This window comes from Colletotrichum jinshuiense, chromosome 1 (genome assembly GCF_051148585.1).
Source record: "Colletotrichum jinshuiense chromosome 1, complete sequence".
NCBI classification, from domain to species: domain Eukaryota; kingdom Fungi; phylum Ascomycota; class Sordariomycetes; order Glomerellales; family Glomerellaceae; genus Colletotrichum; species Colletotrichum jinshuiense.
Window position 1 is genome coordinate 5,340,628 of NC_139302.1, and position 22,087 is coordinate 5,362,714.

Here is a 22,087-nt window from a genome sequence, read left to right on the forward strand (position 1 = left end):
CAAATATCCCCCGAAGGGGACGGCGCACGCGCGTTCGGAGCTCTGGACTCTCGCGGTAGGTAATTTACCCAGGTAGCGTGTTGGCGCGCGCCGCCGCTGGACGGCAGGGGACGGGGGCTTTAATTAGTGGGGGTTGCAACGGGTTGGTGGGCGGGCGCGGATGGATTGGGTGAGAAGTTTGTTTGTGAAACGTTGAAACATTCGAGGCCGGGGTGGTGTGCATGTGCATGCGTGTGTGTATGTGTGTGTATGTATGCATGTGTGCAGCATTACACTAGGTATTCTTCTCATTCACTCACCCGAGAGCTTCGCCTGCAAGTGCTTCACTGTTGAGATGAATGGGCTTGAGTGAGATGGCCTCATGATGACAAGGGCTGTTTCCATCTCACGAGGACAACTGATGTGATGACAGGTAACCAGCTGTTCGTCGCCCGCCTCTTACCCACCACCCCCGGCCCCTCACCCCCTTCAAGAACCAGGTTTGTAAAAAAGAGAACCCCGTCGCCATTGTCATGTCCCCTCCCGATGCCATGTGAGTGAGGTGACGACTGAGTGACCATTGACTGGACGTGAATGCAACGTAGAAATAAGGAACGCCCCCTGCGGCGCCGCGCCGCCAGAGAGGCGCCCCGTCCAATCGATGCGCTAGGAGAGTTGGCGTCACGTCCGGCAGAGACGGGGAGATTTGCCTCTGCGCCTGCTTGTAGCCCGCCTGTGCCTGCTTGGCCGGTGAGTCTGTGAGTCTGTGAGTCTTTCGAGTCTGTCTGTGCCTGCGAGTTCTGCTGCGAGTTCTGCTGCGAGTTGCGCAGGTCTGGTGCGAGTTCTGCTGCATGTTCTGCTGCAAGTCCGTTGCGAGCCTGCATGCATGCGTGCTGCTGCTGCTGCTGCTGCGGCCCAGGCGGTTCGCACTCTCTTTCGGCGGTTCCCTCCCCATCGTCCGCTCGCTGTGCACTAGGATTCCTGTTGTTGCTGGGATGCGAAGCACCTCGGGAGAGGATGGCTGTCACCGAGGCGCTGCCGTCGTCTGATGCTGAGACTTGGGCGGACGGACCCCCGGGGCGCTGTCTCGTCCACCCATCATCTGCGCTTTTCCGGCGCTGGCAGTCTGTCTATTCTGTTCTGTTTCCCCCATCCGCTAGTAGCTGGCGGCCGATGAGAAGATCTCTCACCCCCTCTCCCACCCCCTCCCTCCCTCTCTCTCACTCTCCCTGACCCCGTCCGTTCCTTGCGACCGTCGATGTGTATGGTTACTAGGTTTTCTGCCGGGTGGTTCTGTGGAGATGGGTTAATAAGTCTGTGGTGTTGGTGGTGTTTTGGCGCCCGGTTTTCCTAGCACTCGGGGGGGTCAATTACTAGGCCTTATTTTCCTTTTTATTTTATTTTGTTTCCTTCTTGTCCCTTTTTTTTTTGGTTCTCTTATTTTTTTTGTCCCAGACCTTTTTTTGTTTTATTTTACTTTTAGCCCGCCTCTGTCTTTGCTTGACATTCTCTCTCTTGAGAAGCAAGTCTCTTCTCTCCCCCCCCGCTAACTTTTGCTCGTTCTTCTCTTCGTCGTGGTGGTTCTCCTCGTTTGTTTTGTATTATAGTTGTCGTTGCCGGCCAGCCAGCCTGGGGCATCCCTCACCCTCGTAAAACACCGTCGACAAACCATCCATCCCACCCTCCCGAGCCCGACGAAACGAGACCGGACGTGGACCTGACCTTCTGGAGACGGCCGAAAACACGACCGCGTCCGACCTCTTTTATTTTATTTTTTAACACTCTATAACACAGAGAGCCCAAGCCTCTCAGTATTGTCTTCACTATTTTGTTCTTCTTTTTGAACCATTTGCGCCTCAAAATAACTGCCGTTTTCTGCCCCCGTTGGGACTCCCCGCCACCCCACCTTGCCCTCCGCCGACCGAACCCGGCTGCGGCTTAGACACGGATTCGGGAAACTTGCTTTATTCGAACCCTTGATATCGAACGCCAGAAACGCCAGAAACGCCTGAAAGAAGGTGGTCTGCTTGGAAAAGGGCGGGAAGCAGAACCAAGGGTCTCCCTACGTCCCGGGCTCGACCTCTTTGCAACGGCCAGCCGAGGGCCTCTGCGCCGCGGGGACCAGTCGAAAACGAGACTCGAAGCAGCAGCAGCAGCACACACCACACACACGCGCACGCACACAATTCATGCGACCGGGGCCCGACAAAGGGCTACCAAACACGCGTGAAGCGATAGGCAACATCCAAGCATACCCAACGACGTCCCCTTCGGTGCCGGGATCCGAAACATCGGACTGCGGTCTCGTGAGGCGAGACGACAGGTCAACCATCAGGAAGGGCAGAGAGAGAGAAGACGGGACGACGCGCAACGGCGGCTTGTCATTGGATTCCTCTTGCAGTCGAGCTGAGGAGGTCCGGAAACTGGTCTGTCGGAGTATTTAAATCCATCGTTCGTCCCGAACAAGGCCGTCGTCACGCAGGCGGGCCGGCTGGGTCTGGTTCTTTGCCTCCATCACCGACAGGAGGGGTTGGACAATAATAGCAGCGGCATATACGACCTCCCGAATACAAGGTCAGCGACAAAGAGCCGAGGTGTGTTTCGGCCCCCAAGCCAAGGAAAGACTCGTTCCGCGTCGCATCGCATTCAATACCGGCCTTGGCAGAGAAGGACAGAAGGACACACACATTCAGAGAGTGAGAGAAAGAGACCCGTGTGAGAGAAAAAAAAAGAGGTGGAGAGACGGGCCATCCCTGAAGGAAATTAAACAAGGTGATTTTAGCGAGGGAGATTAGGGGCGTTTTGACCAACGGCTTGATCGCCCCAGCATAGCATGTGGGACACATCTTCAGGTGGGAGTGGAGGAGGTAGGGCGACGGGGGCGGGGCCAACCGCTATAACGGGCCTGCAATTAGTTGAAGGAGCTACGATGGATCCGGGGGCGGCGGCCAACACGGCAGCGAGGGCCGTTGGTGGCGTCGGCGGTGGTGCGATTGGGCGCAGGACCAGCAGCCTGAAGACGACGGGGAGCCCTCAAAAGAAGTTGACGCCGCCGCCGCAGCTGAACGAGAGGCTTCTGCTCAAAGTTGGTTCTGGTCCTGGAGCGCCGCGGCAGCAGCAGCAGCAGCAGCAACACCAAGAGCAACACCAACCACACCAACTCCAACAACACCACCACCACCACCAAGCACCGCCACACCAGCAACACCCACACCAACAGCCGCGCCAACAGCACACGAGGCCATCGACATTAACGACAACACCCGCGCAGCGTCTTCGAGTGCACCTGAGAGGAGGAGCCGGGGGCCAGGGACAGGGACAGGCGCAGCCACAGTACCAGCCGGTGCAGCCCTACCAGTACCAGCAGCCCGCAAAAGGAGGAGGACCAGGTCGGGACGGCTTTTTCGGCGCCAACCACAGCCGCAACCACAACCACAACTCCAACAGAGACGCGCTCAGCTCGACGAGCACCCTCCACCACCGCGACTACTGGCCCGACGACTTTCGCAACCCGCACGGCGGCCTCGGCATCGAACACACCGTCTCGCCCGTGACGCCCAAGTACGAGGTCCGACGCGGCGTCATCCACAGGACCTCCCCCGGAGACGGCGCCCGTCCTGCTGAAGAGTGAGTTACTTTCTGTCCCGTGCCGTGTTTTCGCGCAATGTTCCCCTGCCACGAGAGGACGACGAGGAGGAAGTGGACTCAGCATTTTTTTACCATGATTTTGTTTTGTATTTTGGTTCTTTTTTATATTTGAGCGAGCGCCACGACACTTTTCGAGGAAATGCAGCAGAGCGAGGAAGGAGCAACGTTCACGATAACGAGCTGCGAGCTTGGGCGCCGCAATTCATCCTTTTGAGTTGCTTCGCGAGGACACCACCACCTTGCTCCTCCCCCACCAAACTCGAGCTCGAGCTCGATTTCAAACTCAAGTTCAAGCTCAAGCTCAAGCTCAAACCAAACCCTACCGAACATTTCGGTTCATGAGGCGCCGGCCACTTGAGCAACCCCCAGCTCGGCACGGCTCATCCCAAACCAGCCCAACCCGCTCCGGCGACGTCGCGAACGAGTCCATTCCAGGTTTCTTGGACGTCAAGACACGCTTCTTTCTGTTCGCGTCCGTCTGCTCCCCCGCCGCTGCAATGACCACGGTCCCCTTGTCGTCGCCAATGCTCCTCATCCATCGCGACTTCTCGCGCAACCTCAACCGCATCTCTGCTTCCTTCTCTTGCAATTTCCTCTCTCTCCAAGACTCAACCGCTAATATGCTTCGCTCCTACAGCGCCTTGGACGAGCTCCTTCCCCCGCCCGGCAAGTTTCACGGTCACCGCGACACCGGCGCCTGGCGTCCCGCTTCCTCCATCTACTCCCAGAACGACTGCTCCACCTCCCCCGTCTCGCCGTACTTCGCCAACGTGGCTGCCCGAAATACCTACACCTCCGCCGTGGCGGACATCTCCCCCCCGAGCTCTCCTGACATCGAGGCTCGCAAAGATAGGTGAGTTGCACGCACATCCACACCCACCATCGCATCACCTTGACTACGCGTTTCTTGTTTCTCAAGCACACGTGGTGGCATTGGTGTTTTCCTTCGTCCCTCCTTTTTTGTTTGCTTTTCTTTCTGGACAGCGAATCCGTATCCGGCAAGGGCTGACCATGTGTCTCTTATTCAGACCCACGCACGACAGGAATGTCTCGCCGATAGACGACAGCCCAGACATGTCGCAGCTCGATATCGGGGCCCAGCCCGAACACCTGGACCAGCACCAAAAGACCAACATTCCCATGATGCGCCGGGAGCGTCGCAAGAACCAAGATGCCGCGGCTCACACTCTTCGCGAAACCAAATCCCAGCAGCGCTTGCGGATCCAGCGCGAGACCAAGTGGGATGACTTGACGGGGGAACCCACGTTCCACGATAAGGGCCGTGCGGGCCAGGTCAGGCCGCAAGAGTACGCCCAGGAATTCGGGTCCGATCAGCACTTTGGCAAGTCCCCGGCCGCCTTGAAGGCCATGCAAAACGCACCGCAGGCGACGCAAACATTTGGCGACCGGCTGAAAAGGCTGCGGCCCCTGGGCGGAAGCCCAAAGCAACAGCAGCAGCCGCCCGCCCAGTCTGCCACCGACCCCGAAGCCGTCGACGAGCGGCCCCCGTGGCGCGGCGCAAGCGGACGCGCGCCCATTGTCAACCCAGTCCGCGACACGAAGCCCGCGGAGCCTCTCGTTATACCGCCAAAGAGCACCAGGCGCGCCGCCGTCGGGCCTCGGCTCCCCATCGCCGGCGTCAAGTCGCCGCTGTCCCCTGTCAGCCCCCCCGGATCTGAAACGTCACCGCGGTCAAGGACTCCCACCGTCAGAACTATCCTCAACGCACCCCGGCAGCTGCTGACTGCCTCGCCCTCGCCTTCGCCCTCCCCCTCCCCCTCCCCCTCGGCCACTCGAGCCCCTCCTCCGCCCGCGCAGTCAGCATATCCCAGTCCACCCAACTCTGGGGCCGGTGTCCAATCGCCCGTACTCGCACAAACACCACCACCCGTAATCGCGCCTGCCGAATCCACCAGTGACGCTCGTGTCACGGCCCAACAGCCTGCATCCCTGCCGGGACTGCCCGCTGCCCCTAATGCAAATCTCGGGCTTGATAAGGCTATTCGAAGGAAGCCTCCTCCTGCAAACTCGCAAGCACTCCACGCTCCTAAACCCTCGTACTCTTCGAGCGTCTACTCTCAGCAAACGGTTCAGGCGCCGAGCACGCATCAAGCGTCTCCTCCGCGCGCTCCTGCGGCCCAACGAGAAGCCCCCAAACCCAGCGACCCCTGGACTCAGCCCCCTTCGAGATTTAGCGTCACCACCTACGCCACGTCTGCCGCTCCCGACACCCCTCGCGAATCTACAGAGACTCTTCGGCCTCCGGTCCCAACCCTTCCGACGCTCCCGCAGAAGGACGGTGTGATGAATCGCAGACGCCCGCCTGTTCTCAAATCCACGAGCCCGTCAATCAACCCGGACGAGCCCTTTGTCATCTCCATGTCGTCCCCGTACATGTCGAGCGCCTTCACCGAAGACACGTCGCCGGCCCCTGCGAGAGCGCAACTGCCGAGCCAGAAGCAGCCGCTGCCGAGGACCAGTTCCAACAGCCTGTACAGCGCCACGAGCCGTCCCGATTCCGTTTGGTCCACCAGCAAGGCGCTTCCCGCGCCTCCCACCGAGCTCTCCATGGTCAACGACCGCGTCGGCTACCTCAACGCCCGCCTGGAATCGCTCGGCAATCGCCGCCTCAACATCAACCAGGCCATCAAGCAAATGACGGAGCTTATGCCCACCGACAGCATCCTGGCCAGCGAGGCCGTCCTCAGGAAGCGCGAGGCCGAGAAGCGCAAGGTGGAAGCCCTCAAGGCCGAACTCTCCGAGGTCCAGCGGGAGGAGTACGAAATCGGCCTCAAGCTGCACCGGGCCTACAAGAGGATGGATCGCAACGCAGAGTACGAGCCAACAACTCTGTGGGTGAGGAGGGTTACTGGCTAGTCCTCGTCCGCCACAGTCGGACTCGTATGCTGTTTCCGAGACTGGCCTCTGCCGGCAGTCCGGACGGGGAGGCTCTGGTGTGGTGTGCGTTGCGGACAGAGACGGAAGCGTTTCAGAGAATTTTGCGCTGTTGGAACTGGGCACTTGGTGAGCATGGAGTTCATGGTCCTTGCTCTTGTCGGGCCTACCCGCTTTGGGACGGCCGGACGAGAGCCACGAGTGGGTTGGGGTTGGACCCCATTTTGGGGATTGTTTCTATTCCTGTTTTTGATACCTATTTTTTCTTTCCGAGAGACCTGTAGAACAGAATTCTAGCAAATATTTGAACCCGTCAAACGGAGTTTGCATGGCCGGCCGCATGGCGGTCTGATGTTTTGAAACGGTGACATGTCGAGAGCGGGTCTTGGTGGAGGACACCTGACTTGCGCCGCGACGACGATGAAGCTGCCGTTCTCAACAGCCAAATCTGTCTGCCCGCATTCATGAACAGTCGAGCCATTCCGGAGTATTGGTCAAGAAACACATGATCCATTGGGGTAAAGTTGGACCGGAGCCTCAGGCCCAGGTCGTGACTGACGACCGCGCCGATGCCATGATGGTTCTCTTGCCGTGGTTCGCGCCGGCCTTTGTCTCTGTTTGCACTGTCTCGGTCGTTCGGACGGTTTGGAGGGGAGGGTGTTACGGGAAGTCGGTGAGTGTCAAGGTTGCGTTTCTATGAAGGTGCCGCTCTCCTCGTTTCACTCTTTGTTGGTCCGGTCCATACATGCACACTTTGTGAGAGTGAATCCCCGGGACGGCGCTGAAAATATGAAGCACAGAGACCTTTGCAGCCGAACAGCCCGGAGCAAAATGTCTCCGGGGCAGTTCGTAGGGTAGGAGGACAGAGGTTGTTCTCCGTCTTGCGTCGAAGGACAAGTTCGTGGGTTGGCTGTGCCCATGACCGCGCGGGATACGGCGGGGGGAGGGTGGGAGGTGTGTTGGGGGTGTCCTGGTTTGCGCGTCTGCTGGGGCTGGATTTGGCGATGATGGATGCCCATTGTGTTCTTCATGCTTGAATAGAACGAGCAAGAGCAATGGCAATATTGTAGGAGGTCACTTTGGTATCTCGTACTGGTGAAGACCAAGAATTGCCATAGTGTCTTTCCCGTGCCGTGTGTAACGAGAACGGGTGATGGTGTTTCAATATCTATGACACACGTATTATCCTGTCCCATTCTAGATTCTAGGGCGGCGGAGGCGGGCTTTCGAGAGCTCCGGGTGGCGGATAGAGATGTGTGCTTTAAGAACTCTCTTTTTGTGGCATGTTTACTAACAGACCCTAGAAACCAACATCGGTATACCATCAAAATTGAGTTCTCTATCAAATGGAAACGCCGTGATACTGCAGCCTCACATCAACCGTAGCCTGGTACACTAATCACTAATCCATAGAGACGACCTGTTCCTCGGACTTGATGAATGCCTTAGCCACCTTGGTCTAACACACTCCGATCTTGCAAACGGCCCCGTGCTTTTCTTGAAGTGTAACTGGTTCTCGGCGGGCATGTCCCAATGGGGTGGGCCTGGCGCTCCCAAATACTGTTGCTGTCCTGATGATGTACCGTCCTGGGTCCCCTTTCTTCATCTAGACTAGCCGGTACGCGGAAGGGCTATTGATGCCGACGACATCTTCACCTGCTGTTCTGATAGGAATCCTAAACACCTTGTCAACTGTAAACACGGCAATTAACTCGGACATCTGCAAAGCTTTGCTCAAGTATCTCTATGGCTTGGGTACTTTGTGAGCAGGCCGAAGAGGCAAAACTTGCGAGTACCACCTTTGGCCCGGTCTCTACAAAAGAGTAACCAAATTCAATGTAAAGTGCCGGGCGGAGGGGGGTTGGCCACTGATCCTGGGTTGCTTGCTGCACAAGAGTCAACGGCTCTCCGAAAGGTTTCTAGCAATACCAGGACGCCATAATATAGCTTTGAACCCATGATCACCTGCAAGAACTCTCTGACAAGAACAGAAAAGTCGTTGGATACAACCTGGCTAGTGGTTTTATGATCTCACTATCTCACTCGGGCGCGATCCGCTCACCGGCCGCCCTAAGGTCGTGCGACCCAGGTGAGCGGGGTGAGCAGGGCGAGCCAGGCACCTTTACATAATACCGGTACAGTTGATTTGTGGTAGGAAAGGCTCCGCATGTTGGACTCTGGCTTCCCCCAATCGCTCCAAGCCGGAGACGCAGGACATGATCGCCAATCAGATACGTACACGCGGGCTACATGCACGAGGCCTTACTCGTCTTCGGCGTGGACCAATGCCGTGGGCGTTGGGACGGCGGCAGAAACCTCACCAATGTTGCCTAAATTAAGAATTCGTAGATTGGATCAGGCCAATGAGGTTCAGGTAGACCGCGCAGCCTGCTTGGGACATTCCGGTACTGGCCTCGACCAATCATCATGGAGTCAAACGAAACGTCTTGATCCCTCGCTGGTGCCACGAGCTCTTCTATTTAAACCCTGCATGGGAACACTCAAAACTGTCAATCGACCTGCACCAACCCATCGTGAATTGCCTTGCAGCCTCAGCAAAAGCCAGAAATCGAAGAAGCCCGGCGATTTTGTCAAAATATTCACTATAAATTTGTGCTTCACGATCATGCCGCCCTACGCAAAACGTCAGTCAGAAGCAGCATGGCTGCAGCGCAAGGCTATGATCGAGAAGCTTTTCTTGCGGGATGGCAAGTCTCAAACTGAAACAAGACAGATGCTGGAAGAAGACGGATTTTATGTAACGTATGCATACGTTCCCCTCCGCCCAATCCATCCGTTAACATCAAATAGCAAGGCACAGCTTGAGAGCAAGCTCCAGCTTTGGGGTTTTCGAAAGAAACTTCCAAAGAATACGGCCGATATTGTCTGGCAGAGGGCCAACCATTTACTTGAAAAAAGGGAGAAAAGAGGCAAAACCAGCGAACTCGTTATCCAGGGCAAAGTAATAAAACCTGCAACTATCAAAAAGGAGAGGTTTCGGCGGCAGACCAGCACTCTACAAAGGTTCACAGCGAGTATGTTTTGCATGTCCATTCTCCATATTCATGCACTGACCAATCTTTTGCAGCACCATCAAGTCCACAGGCTCCCGAGGAGCAGAGAATATTGGTCTACACGCCGCCGCCAATGTGGCTGCGGTTTCCTTGGCCGAAAAGTCTACCCTGGTTGCAGTTCCAGGCCAACGCTTCAGAATGTAAGACACCTCTAGGACATTGTTGTCCACCACATTTATTAATTAATTTCTAGTGTTCCTTTCTCATAGAGGAAAGATGAATAGCAAAGATGAGATCCTTCAACCCAAACAGCTTCCGACAGTGGGCTTGTTCAGGTTCCTTGATTTACCTGATGCGCCTTCTGCAAAAACAGCTGCCCTTCTTACTGCAAAGGTTGAATCTATGATGCCAGAGGCACATGAAGATGAGAATATACATCGGGTACAGCTCATTCTGACAGGATCATTCACTGAGGCATCAATCGAGTGTACCAAGGTGATACTATACCTACTTTCGAATCATTTTTATGTCAACCACTCCGGCTTGCCTTGGTACAATGACAGCTGGATTGTTGACTTGCTCAACTCCTCAGGCATCACAAAAAAACCTCTCGCACTTGACAAGATAGCGGACCCAACTTTTACCGCAATTGCCGAAAAACTATTCCCACTTTCCTTTAATGCCGTGGCGGACTTTGATGATTCGTGGAACTCGATCATCACTTGGCTTTTGTCTTCCGGCCAGTCTCCGAATACTGCTGTAGTACCTTTCAGAATAGGCATAACGCGCCGTTGGACGCCGCTGCAATGCGCAACGTATAGTGGAAATTTTGAAGTGGCGCTAGAACTACTCGAAGCAAGAGCCGATCCAAAGTTCAAGTTCGAAGAATCAAGTTCACCCTTGAACCGTCTACTCTGGCACTTTTATAGACTGGTCAGATACCGTCAAATGGATGGAGAAAGTACTTTCTCTTTAAACGATTTCGACCGAGTCCTAATGCTGAAGTTGGTGACCCTCCTCTTGGATAGGGGGGACTCGCCGGATGAACTGCAAGAAGATACTGGGGCTTCTGCGCTAATGTTAGCAGCTGGCATTGGCGATCTGGACCTCATTGACATCTTAGTCATCCAAGGTAAATCCGACATTTTACGTTATTCAGCACATGAATTTTGGTCGACGACAACAGCGGACAGGAAAAACGGATTCTTCTGGAAGCAAAGCGTTCTTGGTTACGCCGCTGACCTTCTTTCCGAAGAATTGGCAATGGCCTGTATCAAGCACCTGATCAGGCGAGCACAGTCGATACACCCGTCAATGCGCCTAGCCGAGTTTGTCAAACCCGATGTTGCACTAGTGGCTGCTTCCAACGGCTACAAAAAGGTCTTGAGGATGCTCCAAAGTATTGGTGTTGATCTCACCATCGCTGACAGTGGGGGTCTCTCAGCCCTGCATCTTGCCGCGTATTTCGGACACCTGGATACCTGCCAGCTGCTTCTCAGCTATGGAGCTCTTGTTAATAGCTCCGGGCGCTCTAAATATTGGCTTTCCCCTCTCCATCTCGCGGCCCTGAACGACGACCTTTCAATCGTCAAGTTGTTACATCAGCATGGAGCCCATCTGAACACTGGCTTTATTGTTACAAAAAGAAGCAGTGACTGGAAGAACCGTTTCTGGAATAAACAACATCATCTTTGGGGCCATAAATGGGACAAAACAATGATAGAAAATTGTTTAATTAACTCAAGTGGTGCGGCAATTCTTGGAGCCGCCAAGGACTATCGCACATATCGATATTTGGTTAGCCAAGGAGCGAAACTACCTGGGTGGGCCGCCTATTACGGTTCCTGTTACCCTCAGGATCTTCACCTGGTTCAGTCTGCTTTAGCAGGTAATGCTAATGTGAACTGGCAAGGACCTTCAGGACGGACTCCTCTACAGGCTGCTTTAGTAGCTAGGCACGATGGTACATTAGGCAGCCTCTGTGATAAGAAAGAATTGTCGGATCGAAGGGCAGCATGCGTGGATGTCGCAACGGAGCTTCTCAACTCAGGCGCGATCTTGGTTGGTGGCGAGGTTCAGCAAGCCATCTTCCTAGAGCGATGGGACCTTGTGGAATTTATTCTTCGAAATGACTTGAAGGGTGTTTCCCAACGAAAAGATATGATGTCTATGCTTGAGGCAGCATTACTCACGACGTCTAACAACATGACGAGTCGAGTTCTTGAGCGGGATCCACACAGTTATGACCCTGGAGCTCTATGTGCATGTGTTATGATCGCCATTTCGGACAGGAAAACATCAGAACTACAACAAATTCTAAGAAATCGTGACCCATCATTAGAGCCACATTCTCTAGAAGGGTTAGCTATAGGGATTGCAGCTTGGCATGATGATTTGGAGGTGTTAGACATACTCCTAGCCAAACTACCGACACAGACGACAGCGATGATACCAACAAACCCATTCCAGGACGCAACAAAGAATATGAGGTCTCAACTTGGCAAAGTATTTGCTCAGCCGGTGGATGGATTTGTTCCGTTCTGGCGTAACAAAAAGTGGCGTCATGTGGACGGTTCACCCCTTGCACTAGCTCTTTGGTCGAAAATGTCTCTGGCTAGGCTTATAGAACACAACTATTTCCCTGACAGACTCACTTTAGCCGTAGCTGCCGAGGACGGAAACCCAGAACCTCTTAAGGGCCTTCTGGCTCTTAAAAGGCATGATATTACCCAAGCTTACATCAAAGGCCCCTTGTGCTGCTCGGTAGAAGTAGGGCACACTGGCATCATCAAAATGCTCTTAGATGCTCAAGAGGACGTTAATGAAGACAACATTATGGTCGAATTCGGACGCAGCCCCCTTCAACAAGCTGTTGAAGACGGAAACCTGACCATAATCAACATGCTTATCGAAGCAGGTGCTAATGTCAATGCACCACCGGCAACAAAGTACGGCGGGACCGCTTTACAGCTTGCATCAATCAAGGGGCGCATCGGGCTTGCGAAGAGTCTCATTGATCTAGGAGCGGACGTCAATGCGCCACCGGCAAAGGAAGGTGGAAGGACCGCCCTAGAAGGCGCAGCAGAGCATGGGAGAATAGACATGATCTCATTCCTATTGAATCAGGGAGCAATTACCACTGGGAAAGGTCAGCTACGATACCTGCACGCAGTGAAACTTGCAAAAGAGGAAGGGCATGGGGTTGCAGCCGACTTGTTGAAGAGTCATCGGAAGTGGACACCCGATGATTACGTCAAATCGGGAAAGTTGAAAGAGTATTTGGAATGCGAATCAGAAGACGAAGAATACTGCTTTGAAGACGAAGAAGACTACTCTGAAGACGACGACGCCCGATTGTTCACCAATGCTGGACTCCAGGTAGAGCACTTACAGGCCAATCCTATCAACACCGAAAGAGAATGGGGCATAAGAAAAGAAACCAGCCCTAGTGATTGCGTTTACGAAGTGTCAAGTCAGGAAATGTCGAGGGAAGAGGTATCCTACATCATTGACTTGGATGAACCTTAGAGTTGGGTAGGTGATAATACTGAGAGTATCAGCGGTTTTCCAAATCTTGTTGAAGATGAGGGCTTAATGTACCTAGACATGGGCACACCAAACCCCTATGGCCACTGTTTTGAGAATACATGATGGCCAGTGTAGCTAGTAGAAGTACAAAACATCAACTTTAGGTTCCTGTGATCCTAGGATTGCTCTCTGTTATAGATTCATTACGCTAACTAAGTCTGCTTGATTGTGATACCGACCACATGTACCTCAATACTTTGTGTCTGGTTCTAATTCCGTTGCTGAAAAGTAATTATCAGTGTAAATAATACTAGTATAATCTGTTCATCTCTGATCAGTGGGGTGCCCTCATTCCCCGGAATGAGCAGGTTAAGGAAAATCAAATGCCCAGGAACAAGAAGAGAAGGGGATTCACGATCCCGTTCCCGGGAATAATAAGGACAGGGAACGGGGCTCCGTAGCCCGGGATTCAGGTCGCAGGAGTCGGTCCCGTTCCTAGGAATAAGAAAAAAGGGGAGATTGAGAAACGCGGAAGCTGGGCCGCAAGGATACTAACACCTGGCCTATGATGGTGTTTTCTCTGTTTACAGTTCATCATCCTCAGAATATCCTTCAGTCAAGCCATGACCACGTGAGCAGCAAATCATCCCGGCCTTGGAAGTGTGTAAGTGCTATTTTGTTCTTGGCGGCAATAAAGCAGCCAAAGCGAGTTGAAAAGCTGGGTGAGGTGATTAAAATTGAAACACCAAGGTACCCGCCTATGGAATACGCCGAGGCGATGCTTGTCTGCAGCCCGAGGTACACACGAAACAGGGCCAAAGTGGCTGTGCGCGTGACAGGGCAATTTCTAGGAATAGGCACAATATACACACGCCTAACAACATGCTATGATTCTACAGCTCTACTTATTTCAACCAGCAGGGTGGTGTAATTACCTTTAGCCCTGACAATCAAACGAAAGTTCGGCATAGTCGGCTAAGTCGGCACTAGGCGAGGCAGGTTCTAGTCTAGTACTAGCTATATCCTAACATCCGGTAGTAAGAAGTGGGATATTGCCCGTCTAGCAAAATGATATTATCTAGGTGGTGTTATTTTATTAGGCCATTTGAAGCTGTGCTCTAACGTGTGACGATAATAAGGTATGGTGTCAAAGACCTACTGGCGGTCACAAGTTACCTGTCAGCGCAGTGGGCCCAGATCGAGGGATTAAACCCCTCATAGGACGTCAGGGGGAAGGGTTGATTCGAATGACAGTCATGATATACACCTGCCTACCGCTAAATGCCCTTATCGTTGACCCTGTCACTCGTAGCATCACCCATCCCTGAAATATGGCTAAGACTTGTGGTGACCGTATGTAACAGACTAATCTTCTCTAACGTGGGTCTTGAGATGATTAGCGGTGAATCATAATAGATTTAATATGTATCTAAAGTTTCGATCTCATCTCCCTAGCAGTGTAGCGATACGGCGTTGACATCAGGTGACTAACTATACATATGACTCTGAAGCAGATATGTCTATATATACTTGCTCCGTATCTACCACCATTGCGGTCAAGAACTGCTTCGAAGCAACACAAATCATTATCAAAACCACAATTAACCGCCAAAATGCGTCTTTCACTCAATACTATCCTCCTCTGCCTCGGCGCCTCGACCGCCGTCCTCGGAGCTCCTACTGGAGACACTGGCAATACTTCCCCTGCTAAAATATTTGCCCGGGTAAGAATTGAGAAGAAGCGTCAACCAGGCATTTTTGAGAACCAATCTAACCCGATTTTTGCGTAGAAACATTGGTGCTCTGGCGGTGGTATTAACTGCTATGGGGATAACGGACGCTGCGAAGGACATGAATGCTGGAGCTGTTCATGCCCTGACTGGGCTACTCATGAGGGCTGCTATTCTGAGCCATTCGAAAATTGTAGCTCGTAGTTCATAGAAGTGTCTACACAGCTATCTGTAGCTGGTAAATTTTATGCGCCAATACAAGTGTAGTATACTCGACCAAGGTATCGTGCTATCTACCTGCTGGTATCACAAATGATGGGATTATCCTACTGAGAGATTAATACACATGATATTTTTAATAATCTATAACTTTTGGGCCGATACGTATGTATCTGTAAAGGGCGTTTGAGTGGTCTACAGACATAACCTTTCAGTTAATATTTCACCTAGTTAGCTTATTAAGGTCATAGTCGCTCTTTTGATTACTAGGTCTTTCTTCTAACAAGGCCTCAATATATTGATATGTGTATGTTATTTTATGCGATAATTTGAGATCACCTATGGTACAGATCTCCTGGCAGCCGTTCTGGTTCTGACAGGGGAAGGAACTGTTGTGGGATTCCGCGCGAATAGCGCCGCGGCGTCCTGAGTAACGCGAACCACTAGTGAAGCAAAAGAGGTGCAAGTAGTGAAACAGGGGGATCAATAGTGAAGCTAAACCAACGCAAGGTGCAGGCAAATACATGTGTTCTCAAACATGTCTGTTCGTGGTTGACTTCTCAGTGAAGAACAATTTGACCATAGTTAAAGTATCCCGTAGGCAAGTGGGTCTGCAGCCGAAGATTATAGAGCTCACAATGACTTGCGACAACCTCGTATGGCATTCGGCACGGCATTCGGCATCTACGTGGCGATCCACCTTAGATTTTGTTTTTCTTTTTTTAGCTTTCGATACATTCACTTGAGTTACCTGTTCATTAAACCAAACTCTAGGGTCGGACCATTACACAAGCAGTGACATACTTTCACTTAGCTGCCTGTTTTGGTAGATTCTACTAGAATATATTAGGCTAACCATGAGTGATTCAAGACAGGGGTTGAAAAGTCATGAGACTCTCGAGGCAGCATATTGAGGCGCTCATGAGAGCAGCAGCAATCATAAGTGGTTTAGCTCTAATGTCGTCTTATCTTACACCACTCATGGATTGCCCGAACAGGCAGCATTCCTTGTGTCTGGGTTAGCTCCGGGACTCGGCAACTAGAGTTCCGTAGGTTTTCCGTTTCGGCGCCAGCAATTATTATAGTAATTTATCGTACAGTATAAGCCGATCTGCGATCCACAATTCAAGAGCTGCATTCAGCTGCTTAACATATGGTTTTGCAGTGGTAAAGGTGTATGCCCTCTATCCTCCGCCTGATTAGAGTTTTCCAGACTACGATCACACTTGAGATACCTATTCTGACCCGTCTGAGGTATCAGCCGCGATATCCTAATGATTGCGAATCTAATAACAGTAAAAAAAAAAAAAAAGAATATCTGGAATGAAAAAGATAGTGTGACCCGTACATAATTTACGATATTCAGAATCTCAGAGAACTAACCTTCATGTCTGTTTTGTCAACATAACAACGTCAGTAGGAGCGATGTTTAGCTTAGTTTCCACATTCTTTTTTCAAAGGGATATCTTGCTCGCAAAGTTTAGCCAGTAATGCAGATTAATTCCGGTAGTAAAGTGGGCAACAATCGGAAAACACGGCGTAGGTGAGAATCATAGAACGCCGGATACGGCTCCCGAAGGTGGAATATGTCTGATGGGCAATTACGGAAAAAATGGGGGAATAACCATGTGAGGGTTGTCCTTGAACCTCTTCAATAATGGCTACAATCTCGACACATTTATCGGAGGGCGCGGCAGTAGATGGATAGAGCCTGGTTATACGAAATTGACGACGAAAGGGGTTCGGATGATCTTGCTTAAGCCCACGTCTGCATAGTTCAAATTCCCTACATTGTATAAAGCCACGGCATTTCGGTCATCTAAACCTATTCCAAACCGACATCTTTACCTACCAAGTCAATTCGTTTCAGAACTATAACGCTTGAATCAACTTTACGTTCATACAAAACAATCCACACGCCCCTATTCATCTGTCTCTATATTTTCTATCATTTGCATCGGAACAATACTCAAAATGGCACATTATTTTATTGTATTTGTATACGCTACTTGCGCAATGGCCAACGTCATCCTCGACACATCGATACGCGGGATCAATATCCTGAACACGACAGGCCTTCCTCTCAATCAGTCCGCGGGGAATGATGTAGCTACTCGTGCTATTCCTTTTCGCCGCGGAAACCTTGGTCAAGTAACCTGCGGCAACGCAGGCCAAAACCGAGGACGCACCATTGTCCAGCAATACAAACTTCATAGAGCAACATGCCAGGATGATATCAACTACCTCGTCGAATGCCAAGAGTACATCCCCAACACGCGAGTCGGGTTGGACATACACGAACAGTGTGGTGTTAACGAAGTTTGTGCCGAAGTTATTTATCATACAGTTTGGGGAGAGTCGTCCTCTGATGTGTTCTGCGAGGAGAAAGTGCCGGAAGACGAGGAGACATGGTCTACTTCTTCTTCCGAGGACATCAATACATCCATCTGTGGTGGTGGATTGACCTCGATCAAGGAGGAAGGGGAGTACGCCGCCATCTCGTTACAATTCTACGGCGGTTCCAACAGAGCTTCTCGGCAAAGAGCCGGCCAGTCCTGGCTTCAGAGCAACAAACGAGGTTATCTTAAAACTGTTAACGAAGGCAATGGACTATGGTGGCAGGGGCGTCTTGAGGATACCGAGACTATCCAGCCCTGTTTCTCCCGGTCAAGCTCGAGTGACGCCCTATTTGGCGTTATGGATTGGGTGAACATTGATAACTCGATCGGTATACTCCCCCGTGAGGAGTGAGGCTTTGGAGTCGGCGAAAACCTCCTGATCTAGCACAAAAAGGATAGCAAACTTGGGCAGAGTTCAGCACCATGACCTATGCCAATGTAGAAGATAGGGCTACATTACCCCTAGCCGTTATTGTAGGTGGTATTGGAATGGGCAGGGCTCAACCCACGCAGCCCAGAAGCATGTAAGCAGCAGGGCCACTTTACCCCTGACTACACCAACCATCCTGTTATTTCTTTGGTCATCAACGTGTCTTTAGGTTTGATCAGAGCAGTTTAGATTTGATCAGATATCGGAAGACGGAGATACAGTTTTAATACTTCTTTCTTTGCATTCTCACGAAACTTTCCAGTTGTCCGTCTGGACGTACATTTGCAGCGTAGGTGACCACTGGGCAACAATGCAATAGCCCCGTCCTCCCTGTTCAGATCAAAGCATGACTTTCTGTCTAAGAGAGTAGATGCTCACTAGAAGGGCAAAGCACATGGGACCCATCCGATTAGAATCTAAGTTATAGGGAGGACGGCGAAAATGATAACCGTATTTGTGGTTACCGGAGTAGAGATTCACATATGTCTCAAGAGGAATCAAGGACACTAAGACGATCTAATACAAGGAAGCGGTTAGTCAAACATTTGCTTTCGAGTCCAAGCATGTGTTTGGCTGTGACTAGGGATTCAAGTAGACAGCTACAATGAAGCAAACATAACCAATCTCGGTACCACAGTGCAAACGAAATTGCCAGAAATAATCATCATTCTTTCACGCAAAAGATAGAGCTATGTACCATGGTATTTCCCTTTTGTGTCTCTATCCCCCACAATGTTCTACCTTAGCCAAGAGTGCATAGTCTCGTACATTCATTTAAATCAGACTTCAGAATAGTTATTCTTGTCAAAGTAGCCCTGGACTCTTTCAGCTTTCAAGGAAACCCCCGATAAACTTTGCAGACAGGTTATCGTTGCCTACTTCCTCTCCCTCAGATGCACCTTCATCTTCATGTCGTGTCTCGGCCTCGCCTCCATGCCAACCATCTGGAAAGCCAAGTCGCCAACCTTGTGGTCGAGGTCCATGTAGTCGACTCTCTGGGTGGTGCCGTTGACAACCGTCTCAAAGTCGAACCACCTCACCGTCAGAAGCAGCAGGATGCGCAACTCGTCCATGGCCAGGTCCTGCGCGATGCACGCCCTGGGGCCGCGCTCAAAGGGCCGCCACGCGAAGCGGTGCATGTCCTTGGCGTCCTCGCCGAGGAACCGGTCGGGGCGGAAGCTCTTGGAGTCCTCGCCCCAGACCTTGGGGTCCATGTGCGTCGAGTGCGCGCAGGGGATGACCATGAGGTTCTTGACGGGCCAGCGGCGGCCGTTCCAGTCGAGGTGCGTGACGCCCTTGGGCGCCTGGCGGATGGTGAAGCCGATGGGGAAGAAGCGGAGCGTCTCCTTGATGACGGCGTTGGTGAAGTCCAGGTCGTTGGTCTTGGTCGGGTTCGCGACGAGCATCTCGACGGTGGTGTCGAGGTCCGGGGAGAAGTGGTCGTCGTGCTCCTTGCGGAGGCGGGCGACGACGTCGGGGTACAGGGAGAGGAACATGGTGACCCAGGTGAAGGTGTCCGTGGTGGTGCCGTGGCCTCCGAGGAGAAGGGCTTTCAGGCTGGTTCGTGTTAGTGACCGTTTTCAAACCGAGAGAGCATCTGCACCGGATGTGTAGGGACTTACTTGGTGACGGCGGTGTCGATGAATTCATCGTCAAGAGTCGCGCCAGGCGCACTCTGGATTCTGTCGAGAACGATCCTGTCGAGCACACTCTTTACCTGTCTCCTCGACGGCAACTCCTTCTCGTCCTGGAGAATCCGGAGCCTCTCCTTCATCTCGTCGGCCAGGGTGTTCTTCACGCGGTCCTTGAGCTCCTGCAAGCTCTTCTGGGCCTTGCGCTTCGTCCAGGGGTTCCAAGTACCGATAAACGTAGTGGCCGGGTTGATGGAAGCTCTCAGGTCCGCCAAGAGGGGGGACCCGGACCTCTGCGCCTCAAGGGAGACACCGAAGACGATCTTTCCGACGACGTCGAAGATGGTCTTGGCCGCCTCCTCCTCCATGTTGAACTGCTCTCCGGACTCGGAGAAGCCGCGCAGCCGCTCGTGGAAGATGAGGACCTGCTCGGCAATCATGCCGGCCATGGGCTTCACGTACGTCGGGGTGAAGCCGGAGCCGACCATGCGGTGGTTGTACTTCCAGCGCTCGCCGTTGGACGCCGCGATGCTGTCCTTGCCCGTGAAGGGGCGGAGGAACTGCTCAATGGTCGGGTGTTTGGGGTACGGGTTCGTAGTCAGGACGAGCTGGGCGGCATCCGGGTCGGTGATGATGACCTGCGACTCCACAAAGGGCCACATGTCCACGTAGAAGATGCCGCCAAGATTGTACTTTTGCGCCATTATGGTGTAAATGTGCTGGGGGTGGGTGAAGAGCGGCAGCGTCGCCGCCAGCTCCTCCCAGATGGGAGTGTGAGCCCATATCCACGAGTGTTTTGGCGGTTGAGGCTATTCAGTGTCAGATCGCAACGCCCTTTGATACAGCAATTGGAAAAGGAAGAGTTTGCGCGTACCAGGCCGCGGAATCTGGTCCGCATATACAGGGCCTTGAAGATCCAATAGATGGCCGTGGCTATAGCCACGCTGGCCGCGATAAGCCAGTTCGATACGCCAAACATGGTGAACAGCTCGTGATTGGGTTCTCCAACCGTGCCCAAGAGATGACAAAGAGAAGGGAAAACAAAAAAAGAGAAAAAGAAAACCCTTCCTGCCGCCCGGCGCGAGAGAAAACATCACATGGTGAAGAGATGGCGGGGTATTAGGGTCTGATCTACCCACGACCTATCAATCCCAGCGTCTACGTAATGTCGCATTCCCGCGCAAGAAGGTAAAAAAATATTTAAAAAATGCCTCTTCTCTTTCTTTAGCAAGCAAGGGTGACATGTAGGCTTCCAATAGTGACCAGCCCCGGGAGGTGATCGTCTTCACATCAGCGCGCGTCCTGCTGGGGAGGGGTGTAAGACGAGCTGCGGGCTTGGCTTTACAGTGGATCCAAGCACATCAGATTAGATGATCTGATAAGATGATTGCACAGATTTGACGGGGTGCGGATTGGAACAAGGCCTGCTGCTGCAAGGGTGGCCGGGTGAACTGAGTAACGCTATGCAGCATGTTCCCGGATGGGCTGATGATGAAAGGGTGGTCAGAAGCGACGCCGGACCCTCCTCGTCTCGTTCTCGGTCTAGTGTCCCTTGCGATGCTTCTGCCTAGCCAGTTAACGCCCAAGGGATTCCCTTTGCTTTGTCAAAACGGTCCGGTCCGCCCACCGGCAGGGCAGGATGATTCCCCTCACCAAATGTGGGATGAAGCCGAAGAATTTTACCACACTCTGCGCAGTATTGGGTGGCATGTTGTCGCTGCGGAGAATATCTAGGCGGGATGTGGGTGGAAGTCCGCCGGTCTGCGTCCGAAGCGAAACAAGGAACGTAAGCTTCTCTCAAGGACATCAGAGGTTTTGTTTCTGTTCTACTTGGTTGTGGCACACATTGCTCTCCATGGCACGACATTGCGAGGGCAATTGGGCTGCTCACGAAGAGCGCGTCAGTAGGAATCTGCCTCTCTTAACGCATTGTTGAATACGCATTGAAGTCACGACAGAGATTCGATACCAGACACATGCTCGCTCCTATTCTGCCCGGCGGCTATTGACGGGTGGATCTGAAGGTTCCAGTCAGCTACACCACTTGCTGATCATAATCCTATGGGTAGGCCCACCTTTCGTAGTGTAGCAACCAAGAAGAGGTTTGCGTATGCGTGTACGGAGTAGGTACAGGTGGTCTGTAGAGTTGACACCGCCAAAACCTACCGAAACAAGCGGAAATGGTGTTACAGAGCGATGCAACGTCGGCAAACATAATTGTCAAGCCCAAGCGGCGATTTCCGCTGTAGTGGGTTCTATCGACAGCATTGGCGGGGGGTACCCAAGCTGCGTATCAGCCCCCTGTTTCTTCAGCAAAAAAACCAAGCTTTCTTCTTTTCGACAATGGATCGGTGATTTTGGCTGCACCGACGGCGGTAGTGGTCCCCTTGAGCTTAGGCTCAACGCTTCAGCCCCAAGCCCTCGGTACTATCAGGGCAAAGAGGCTTAGTCTGCTCTTTACGAGCTAGAATGATGTCGTGTTAAAGGTAGGTAGTCCGGTATAGTCGCCGTACTCGTACGTCCAGCATATATAATAATAAACCTCCTGCTCCTTCGAACAGTGTGTGATTTGGGCAAAATATTCAATCTCGAGGTCAGGACGCAAAAGAACAAC

The 22,087-nt window shown here is 52.4% G+C and overlaps 4 protein-coding genes across 4 annotated transcripts; 3 read left to right on the forward strand and 1 right to left on the reverse strand.

The window, feature by feature from the left end:
- Nucleotides 1–2,812: 2,812 nt before the first annotated feature.
- Nucleotides 2,813–6,504, forward strand: EsH8_I_001389 (uncharacterized protein; the record flags this gene model as incomplete). The annotated part of the gene is made up of 3 exons (XM_083268802.1): nucleotides 2,813–3,606; nucleotides 4,265–4,480; nucleotides 4,656–6,504. 3 exons carry the CDS (start codon nucleotides 2,813–2,815, stop codon nucleotides 6,502–6,504), a joined length of 2,859 nt encoding a protein of 952 aa, XP_083119240.1.
- A 5,636-nt stretch (nucleotides 6,505–12,140) lies between these two features.
- EsH8_I_001390 (ankyrin repeat domain-containing protein) lies at nucleotides 12,141–13,064 on the forward strand (the record flags this gene model as incomplete). Its single annotated transcript, XM_083268803.1, has 1 exon — nucleotides 12,141–13,064. One exon carries the CDS (start codon nucleotides 12,141–12,143, stop codon nucleotides 13,062–13,064), a length of 924 nt encoding a protein of 307 aa, XP_083119241.1.
- A 3,923-nt stretch (nucleotides 13,065–16,987) lies between these two features.
- Nucleotides 16,988–17,764, forward strand: EsH8_I_001391 (uncharacterized protein; the record flags this gene model as incomplete). Its single annotated transcript, XM_083268804.1, has 1 exon — nucleotides 16,988–17,764. One exon carries the CDS (start codon nucleotides 16,988–16,990, stop codon nucleotides 17,762–17,764), a length of 777 nt encoding a protein of 258 aa, XP_083119242.1.
- Nucleotides 17,765–18,717: 953 nt separating this feature from the next.
- Nucleotides 18,718–20,452, reverse strand: EsH8_I_001392 (uncharacterized protein; the record flags this gene model as incomplete). The annotated part of the gene is made up of 3 exons (XM_083268805.1): nucleotides 18,718–19,399; nucleotides 19,465–20,282; nucleotides 20,348–20,452. The coding sequence occupies 3 exons, from the start codon at nucleotides 20,450–20,452 to the stop codon at nucleotides 18,718–18,720; spliced, it is 1,605 nt and encodes a 534-aa protein (XP_083119243.1).
- Nucleotides 20,453–22,087: the final 1,635 nt, after the last annotated feature.